General features: G+C 35.5%; 2 protein-coding genes across 2 annotated transcripts; one reads left to right on the forward strand and one right to left on the reverse strand.

The window, feature by feature from the left end:
- The first annotated feature begins 2,210 nt into the window (after positions 1–2,210).
- LOC131803499 (uncharacterized) lies at positions 2,211–4,174 on the forward strand. Its single transcript, XM_059124850.1, has 2 exons — positions 2,211–2,714; positions 3,641–4,174. The coding sequence occupies exons 1-2, from the start codon at positions 2,349–2,351 to the stop codon at positions 4,103–4,105; spliced, it is 831 nt and encodes a 276-aa protein (XP_058980833.1). The 5' UTR covers positions 2,211–2,348; the 3' UTR covers positions 4,106–4,174.
- On the reverse strand, positions 2,724–4,741 carry LOC131803498 (uncharacterized). Its single transcript, XM_059124849.1, has 2 exons — positions 4,166–4,741; positions 2,724–3,572 (listed from the first exon to the last, which is right to left on the reverse strand). The coding sequence occupies exons 1-2, from the start codon at positions 4,616–4,618 to the stop codon at positions 2,802–2,804; spliced, it is 1,224 nt and encodes a 407-aa protein (XP_058980832.1). The 5' UTR covers positions 4,619–4,741; the 3' UTR covers positions 2,724–2,801.
- Between the last annotated feature and the right edge of the window lie 5,458 nt (positions 4,742–10,199).

Below are 10,199 nucleotides of genomic sequence, written 5' to 3' on the forward strand. Positions count from 1 at the left end.
TGTCTCTGCAGGTCTTCGTATTCGTGAAGCCCCCACATAACGGTACCTTCATACTTTCGGAATCTTGATTATTTTAGCGACATTTTTCACAAGAATTGTTTCAAATTTGATATTTGAAGTTCGTAATGGATACTACTGCTTAATATAGAAAATTGTCCGTGCAGGTCAACATCTTCGTATAACGGCACCACTCGATATTCGGTATTTTGATGATGTTAGCGACATTATTCACCGGAATTGTTTCAAATTTTATACAGAATACTTTTTACATACTTTTGAATGCGATTGAGGCGCTGGTGAAATCTAGCAATAAACAATAAATATTCTAAAATTACATATTTCCCAGCCGCCATAAAATACAACATGTGAACAATTTGGTGATCTTGTGCGCTGACGCATACGATAATGTGTGAGATAATAAAGGTTTTGACCACGCACAGATATCACAAAACCACTTGAATGAAATGTCAAGCAGCCCTGCTATCTTCTCCATTCAATATTAGAATACATGAGAAAAAATAGTCGAAGGGACCAAATTAAACGAAAAAGCCATTGTGCAAAAATAAAAAAGCCAAAGAGGCAGAATTTAAAAAAAAAATATATACGTATTGCAAACAACACCTAAAGGGCACAAATAAAAAACACACGCCATAGGGGAAAACCAAAGAAAAACAGACCCACGGGGCAACGTAAAAAAATCGTTAAAAGGGTACAAGTCACAAAAAACATGCAAATTTGAAAAGAGGACAACAAAGTCCCAAATAAGAAAATATACAATTTTGAAAAGAGGACATTAAAAGTCCCAAGCAAAAAAAAATTTAAAAAAATAAAAGGAAAAAAACAAGTAAAAATGCTGTAAGTTCGGCCGGGCCGAACTATGAGTACCCTTCACAATTTGGTACAAATTTGTCATTTTTCAAAAAATTAAAATCCATTAAAAATTCTGTTAAAATCTTAAAAATACCGAATGTAGCCATATGTTAGGGTCTATACGACGACGTGGACCTGCATACGCAACTTTTGTCATAAGCGTGCACAGACAATTTTCTGGCATAGGCTGTAGTATCCATTACGAACTTCAAATACAAAATATGAAATAGTTGCGGTAAATAATGTCGCTAAAATCACCAAAATACCGAATATTGGGAGATACCGTTATATGGGGGCAATAGGAAGACGTGGACCTGCACAGACAATTTTCAGTCATAGGCTGTATTATTCATTACGAACTTCAAATTCTAAACTGAAAACAGTTCCCGTAAATAGTGCCGCTAAAATCATCAAAATACCGAAAATCGGGGGGTACCGTTATAGGGGGCCATACGAAGACGTGGACGTACACAGACAATTTTCAGTCATAGGCTGTAGTATTCATTACGTACTTCAAATTATAAATTTGAAACAGTTCCGGTAAATTATGTCGCTAAAATCATCAAAATACCGAATATCGGGGGTGCAGTTATATGAGGGCTATACGAAGACGTGGACCTACATGGCCCATTTTCTGTCTTATACTGTAGTATCCATTTCGAACTTCGAATACCAAATCTTAAACAGGTCTAGTAAATAAAGTCGCTAAAATCATAAAAATACCGCATATCGGGAGGTACCGTGATATTTGGGGCTATACGAAGATGTGGACCAACATGGCCCATTTTCAATACCAAAAGTCCTGCAGACTAATACACATTTGAGCAAATTTTTGTTAATTACTTCATTTCGTTCGGAAGTTAGAGCAATTTCTACAGACGGACGAACATTGTTAAATCGACATAGAATTTTATGCTGATCAAGAATATATATACTTTGTGGGGTCTAAAAAGTATATTTCGAGGTGTTACAAACGGAATGACAAACTCAATATACCCTCCATACTATGGTGGAGGGTATAAAAAGAGAGAATGGAAGATGACGAACTGGAGCTTACCATAAGGCCAATGGCAATGATTTGCTACGTGGGTGATGACGGTCTGCAGCGATGAACTATTAATTCGGCAGCATGGAAAATGAAGCCGGCATATAAAGGTGGTGGTGTCGGCAAGAGAGACTGGGCAAAGCAGTGGAGTTGTTTCCTGGAAGCGGTTTCCTAAATTAATATTATATTATTCCATAGTTAGTTAAGCAGCCCATCCACAGACGAATTTGTTCGACGAACATGTGTTGTTTACATCGTTGGTGTTAGTGAATTTTTTGTTGGTGTTAGTGAATTTTGTGCTCGACGTTTTGTTCGCCAAAAATTAAAACGTTTCAATCTTTTTTGTGTTCGCACGAACATTTGACACAGTGGATGGCAGTGTTCGACGAACATCAGTTGAAAAATATTTTTTTAGAGTGAAGACGTGCTTAAAATGTCACAACAATTTTTATTGGAATTTATTAATTGCCTGGAAAATGAACCAGCATTGTGGCAAACAAAAAGCGACATATATAAAAATAAAAATGCCAGAAACAAATCGTGGGAAGTTTTATTAAATAAATATAAAAATGTGGATGAACATGCATCCATTGAAACTGTGAAGAAAAAAGTGAATTCGTTGCGCGCATCATATAGACGGGAACTGCACAAAATTAAAAGGAGCGAAAAGTCTGGAGCTGGAACAGACGACGTATACAAACCCAGCATATGGTATTTCGATCAGCTGAATTTTCTTCAAGATCAGGAGACTTCAGTTGACGGAATAAACACATTTGACGACAGCTTTGAAATTGAAATAGTAAGTATATTTAGAATAAAAACAATTGTTTATAAACATATATTTATTAGCAAAGTTTGAAGTATACATATAGAAAAATATAAAATATTAAATGCGGTCATTTTGCCAAGGTACTGCTCCAATTGTGTTGAAGTATTCGCGAAAATGTTCGCGAATTTCTTTGGCATCATCAGTATAATTACTGCCTTTCAACGGCTTCAAATCGTCCATTTGCTGGTCAGACATTTTGTCGGGATCTGCTGCTCCACGCAAATAAACTCGGGCATTCTCCTTGGACAAATAATTGTGTAAATAGCAGCAACATAAAACAATTACAGAAGCCTTTTCTGGCTGCAAGGATATAGTATTTAGAAGGATCCTAAATCTGCTGCTTATAATTCCAAAAGCGTTTTCTACTATACGCCTAGCTCTTGAAAGGCGGTAGTTAAAAATGAGATGCTCTTTTTCCAGCTTTTGGCGGCTGTAGGGCTTCATTAAATTCGATGAGAGGGGAAAGGCGTCGTCCCCTACTAACACATATGGTAGTTCATATGACGCATTTTTAATTTGCCGCGGTTTGGGTATACGTAGGGATTGCTCATCGTAGCGCCTTTTGTACTCCGATTGGGCAAATACTCCAGCATCTGATGCTCTTCCATTTGCTCCGACTTCCACACAAATAAATTCGTAATTTGCGTTAACTACAGCCAACAGTACAATGCTGAACGTTTTCTTGTAATTAAAATAATACGAGCCTGACGTTTTTGGCTTTTTGATGTGCACATGCTTTCCATCAATGGCCCCTATGCAGTTAATAAAATTCCATTGATTTTCAAATTCATTCGCAATATCTTTCCATTCATCCTCATTAGTAGGCATCTAAAAAAATAAAATAATAAATACATTATTACATTATTATATTTTCTTTTTCTTTTAATATTTTGTAGCCAAAGACCACTAAACGCAAACGTGACGAAGGAGCTCAGTTTCTGCAAAAAGCAGTAGAGCACTTGGACAATGTAAAGAATATAAAAACAAAAGACAACGCTGACATTTTCGCTGAAGGATGGGCTGCGATGTTCAGGCAGCTGACAAAAGAGCAACAGCTTTTTGCAAAAAAAGGAATTGATGAGCTCCTAATGCAAGGCAGTATGAATATGCTAACATATTCATCTGTGTCAAGCATTGAAAACTTCCAGAATAATATTAATTGTCATGCGCCAGTGCCGGTTTATCCCCGACAAATTATTCGAGTCAGCACTCCCCTAACAAGTGACTCCACCAGTACATCTTCCTTTATGTCGCACTACTCTGTAGATGATAATTCAACACGCCCAGTATTGATCACACAAAATAACAACGTGGCAGCATCTTCGTATAATGATTTATTCAACAGCGATGAATATGTATAAGGATTATTAATATTAGACTTAAATGAAATTAATATTTAAATAAAACATTTTTATTCTTACTTTTATATACGGCTTAAGTATTTTAATTATTACGCCACATGTTTCGAAAACTATGCGTCCAAGACTCTGGGGAGAAATTCCAGTTAAAAATTTTAAATCTTCGTAGCTTTGGCCACTTGCCAAAAAGCGCAAAGTCGCTGAAAGCCTTTCATTTGCACTTATTGCTTCTCTCATTGTAGTATCCTGCCGATGAATTTCTGGAGCTACCAAATTTAATAGAGCTGCATATGTTTCAGCGTCCATTCTAAGAAAATTCTTTAAATCCAACCGAGAACTTTCTTTCAGTTCCTTTAAGAGTTTTGTATGTGTGAACTTTTGGCGCTTTGCATACCATTGTTTCATCCATATGCTGTGTTTTCTTTTTTTAACTTCCTCCTTATTTTTTTTTTCCTCCAAACAAACATGTATTGCCATCAAGGCAATGACTGTGTCGCGGTCGATCTCTGATGACATGTTTACTCGATGAAAATTGTTTACAAATGATGTTCGCGAGCATGTTCGCACTCGTTGGTGGGCAAATGAAATTTTTGTTCGACGAACAGTTCGTCGAACAAATTCGTCTGTGGATGGGCTGCTTTAGACATAGATTACTCTTACTATCTATTTTTTTAATTTTATAAAATACAGTCCACTAATTACATACACATTTAAGCCGCCCGGGAGAATGTACAAAATACTTTGTATATACTTTTGAGAGCGGTTGAGGCGCTGGGGAAATCTAGCAATAAACAATAAATATTCTGAAATAACATATTTCCCAGCCGCCATAAAATACAACATATGAACAATTTGGTGATCTTGTGCGCTGACGCATACGATAATGTGTGAGATAATAAAGGTTTTGACCCACACGCACATATATTGGTGCGCTCAGTAGATGCACAAGACCACTTCAATGAAAGGTCAAGCAGCCCTACTGTGTTCTCCATTCAATATTAGAATAGATAAGAATAATTGTATGGCTGCGATTAGGTTAAGTTAGATTGGTTTCTGCAGCACTTAAGAAACATATTTTTGAAATAAAATCAGAATTGAAATAGCACCCTAATAAAGCGGTCGTATTTCTTTTCTCACTAAATATTGCTCCAGTCGAGCCGAAAACAAAAAAGAGTTGACAATCAAAGAGGGAGATTGGACTCTATTCTTATCATTTAAAACATTGATCCTCAGATCAGGATCCAAAATAGAATTGAATCAACAACCAAACCATTCGGTTGGTTTTCTTTTCTCACTAAATATTGCTCCGGTCGACCCGAAAACGGAATAGAGTTGACAATCGAAGAGGGAGATTGGACCCTATTCTTATCATTAAAAAAATTTATCCTCTGAGCAGGATCCAAAATAGAATTGAAAATACACCCAAAGAATAAGGTTGTTCTTTCTTTTCTCATCACTTAATTGAGAATAGAGTTGACAATCGAAGAGGGAGATTGGACTCTATTCTCAATCATTGGTCCTTCGAAAGATAAAAAAATCTACGACCTAAAATAAAAATGGTTTGAGTTATCCCCCACCAGTGGTAAGAAACTCAGAAAAACCAAAAAAGAAGTAACTATTCTTCAAAAAAAAGGAGAACTGCTACAAAAAAAAGTCTGCTGAGACATTTAAGAAAGAAGTCGAAGGGACAATATTAAATAAAAAAGCATAGTGCAAAAATAAAAAAGCCATAGAGGCAGAATTTAAAAAATATACAGGGTTGTCCATATTCGACGGACCCATCTGGCAACGCCATTACTTTTGACATAGATGTCACATCGCTTAATGACATACCACATTTGAAGCGTCAGTTCAAGCAGATTTTTACCATGAACCAATAAACGCCACGCGAGCGCTCTGAAATAGTTGAAATTTACATTAAACAGAAGAAGTCAATTGTGAAAACTCAACGTGCTTTTAAGATATTAAAAAAAAGTGCGCCTTCTAAGAACACCATTAAGCGTTTATACGAAAAATTTGACTGGTAAGGCTCTTTCTAATCCGAAGAGGCCATATAAAAGTCGACGAAGGCGATCGACCGAGAATATCGCTGCCGTACGAGCCAGTGTTGAGAGGTCCCCAAGAACATCCCAAAAACGCCGTTCTCAGAAGTTGGGCATGGCTCGGTCCACTTTACAACGGATTATTCGCATTGATTTGCATTTGTTCCCGTACAAAATTCAATTTATGCAAAGAATGTTGCCTGCGGACAAGCCTCGTCGGTTGGAATGGGCCCAAAGAGTCATGGGTCCGTCGAATATGGGTAACCCTGTATACATGTTAAAAAAAAGACCCAAAGGGCAAAAATTACAAAACACGCCATAGAGGCAAAACCAAGCAAAAAAGACCCAAGGCCAACTTAAAAAATAGCTAAAAAAGCCTCAAAAAGAAAAAACATACAATTTTGAAAAGAGGACATCAAAAGTCTCAATTAAAAAAGAAATAAATTTAAAAAAAATTATAAATAAATGAAAAAAGCCAAGAAGGCAGCATCAAAAAAAAAAAAAAAAAAAAAACAAAGAACAACGAAGCAAAATATACAAAAAACAAAGAAATATAAAAAAGCAAAAAATTGAAAAGGAGAAGGAGACAATACAACAGCGTCAGGAGTTATTGAGCTTGAAAATCCTGGGGCATTAAATATATCTGAGTATGATATGATAGTAATGGAACAACAGTTTCGGGCGTTCCTGAAGATGCTGCTGCAGCAGGAGTTGAAAGAGGCAAGGCAAGTCGCTGAAGCTGAAAGAGATGACCTTTATTCACCGGAATTGCTTCAAATTTGGTTTTTGAAATTCGTATGCATATTTCAACCTATGACAGAAAATTGTCCTTGAAGGTCAACGCTTTCGAATAGCCCCCATATAACGGCACCGCACGATATTCGATCTTTTGATGATGTTAGCGACATTATTCACCGGAATTGCTTCAAATTTGGTATTTGAAGTTCGCAATAAATACTACTGCCTTCGACAGAAATTTGTCTATGCAGATTCACGCCTTCGTATAGTCCCCATATAATGGTACCACCCGAAATTCTGTATTTTGATGATATTAGCGACATTACTTACCGAAATGGTTTCAAATTTGGTATTTGAAGTTCGTATTGTTTTGTAATTGTCTGTGCAGGTCCATGTATATGTATAGCCTCCATATAACTTCACCACCTGATATCTTTCACCGGAATTGTTTCAAATTCGGTATTTAAAATTCGTAATGGATAATACAGCCTATGACAGAAAATTGTCTGTGGAGGTCAACATCTTCGTATAGCTCACATATAACGGCACTACACGATATTCGGTATTTTGATGATGTTAGCGGCATTATTCGCCGGAATTGTTTCAAATTTTGTATTTGAAGTTAGCAATAAATTTTACTGCCTTCGACGGTACCTCCCGAGATTCGATATTTTGATGATTTTAGCGACATTATTCACTGGAGTTGTTTCAAATTTGGTATTTGAAGTTCGCAATGAATACTATAGCCTAAGACAGAAAATTGTTTGTGCAGGTTCACGGCGTCGTATAGCCCCCACATAACGGTACCTCCGTATATTCAGTATTTTGATGATTTTAGCGACATTATGCACAGGAATTGTTTAAAATTTGGTATTTGAAATTCGAAATGAATACTACTACCTACGAGAGGAAATTGTTTGTGTTGGTTTACGTCTCCGTATATCCCCATTTAACGGTACCTCCCGATAATCGGTATTTTAATGGTTTTAGCGACATTATTCAACGGAATTGCTTCGAATTTGGTATTTGAAATGCATAATGCATACTACAGCCAATGACAGAAAATAGTCTGTGCAGGTCAACGTCTTCGTATAGCCCCCATAAAACAGTACCAAACAATATTCGGTATTTTGATTATTTAAGCGACATTATTCACCGGAATTGTTTCAAACATGGTTTTTGAAGTTCACACTACTACTGCCTTCGACGGTACCCCCAGATATTCGATATTTTGATGATTTTTGGGACATTTTTCACTGGAGTTGTTTCACATTTGGTATTTGAAGTTCGCAGTAGATGCTACAGCCTAAGAAAATTTTCTGTCTTAGGCTGTGCATTGTCACGTCTTCGTATAGCCCCCATATAACGGTACCACCGTATATTCGGTTTGTTGACGATTTAACGACATTACTAACCGGAATGGTTTCAAATTTGGTATTTGAAGTTCGTAGTAGATACTACAACCTAAGACAGAAAATTGTCTGTGCAGGTCCATGTCTACGTATAGCCTTCATATAACGGCACATTCCGGTATTCGTTAGTTTGATGGTTTTAGCGACATTATTCGCCGAAATTGCTTCAAATTTGGCAGGTTCACGCCTGCGTATAGTCCCCATATAATAGCACCACCCGATATTCGGTATTTTGATGATATTAGCGACATTACTTACCGGAATCGTTTCAAATTTGGTATTTAAAATTCGTAATGAATACTACAGCTTTTGACAGAAAATTGTCTGTGCAGGTCCATGTCTACGTATTGCCTCCATATAACTGCACCTTCCGGTATTCGTTATTCGTATTGTTAGTGACATTATTCACCGGAATCGCATACTACAGCCTAAGACAGAAAATTGTCTGTGCAGGCCAACGTCTTCGTATAGTCCCCATATAACGGCACCTCCCGATATTTTTCACCGGAATTGTTTCAAAGTCGGTATTTAAAATTCGTAATGGATAATACAGTATATGACTGAAAATTTTCTGTGCAGGTCGACATCTTCGTATAGACCCCCATATAATGGCAGCACAAGATATTCGGTATTTTGATGATATTAGCGGCATTATTCACCGAAATTGTTTCAAATTTGGTATTTGAAGTTCGCAATAAACACTACTGCCTTCGACGCACAGAGGGGTGAAATCACAAAACACGGATATTAATTGAAAAATAAAATTCGTCTTTCGGAATAAATGTTTTAAAACTATTCTAGAACACTAAATTCTACATCAGTACCGAAAATTTTGAAGTCATACCTTGTTTAGTTTTCTAATTTCACAGTGGCGAAGTTAAGAAATATTTCTCGCAAGAAGAGAGAAAAAAAATATACTTGGTTTTTTGAAGTGCAATAATTTAGTTTTATTCTCATAAAAAGTGACCATTTTAAAATTGAAACATCGAATACAGGTTGTTGCCAGTGTTTTTGAATAAAAAAGTTTTAAAAATTAAAAAAAATCAATTCAAAATATTACCATATTTTCGCCATATCCGAGAAGTATATGGAGTTTTAAAAAAATGATATCGAGAAGGTCTTAAAATTTTAATTTTGAATTTTAGTATGGAATGTTATCTTTCATAATCAACAAAAAACTCGTGTCGTTTTTTACCGTTTTTGTTTAATTTAAAAAATGGTGAAAGTAGTCAACTGATTCTGCGGTGGGTGTACATTGATCTAGTTCTATGTTTTATTTTTTTTTTTGCTTTAATAAATAAATTTAAAGATAAATTTAATAAATTTATCTTGCGTTTTTATCCTGTTTTTAAGTGGAATTCTAAACTATATATGAAAATATTTCAGTCTCTTTAAAAAATCAGTGGTGAAATTTCTTGTTTAACACTCCATATTGACTGATGATCGAATTTAAGACAATGAGAGAGATTTAAGGGATTTTTTAATGTCAGTCATATATATATTTTTTTCTAATTATATTGATAAGGTTTAAGTCTATTTCAGATATGAAGGCTTTATTGCCTGCCAATTTTGTATACACATTTTTTATAATTATTCCTTTGTCATAAAAATATGTAGTCTTTTGTCTTCAGATTTTAGAAGGTTTTACAAAGGACAAATTATTTTTTTCTACCTTTACTCAAATTTTGGATTTATATAGGCAATTTTTGTAATTTTTTCATCCATCCATTTGGAAATAAAATACCAAATAATAAGTTTGTAAAAAACTTTGTCTGAAACCTTAATATACATTAGAAAGTACCCTTATATTTTTAGCAGGGAGAAATTTTCAAAATACCTTAAATTTGGAAGTGCCGTTATATATGGTCAACAGTAATTGTGAAACTCAAAATGTCAAGATATTCA

Source organism: Musca domestica, unplaced genomic scaffold (genome assembly GCF_030504385.1).
Source record: "Musca domestica strain aabys unplaced genomic scaffold, Musca_domestica.polishedcontigs.V.1.1 30, whole genome shotgun sequence".
Lineage (NCBI taxonomy): Eukaryota > Metazoa > Arthropoda > Insecta > Diptera > Muscidae > Musca > Musca domestica.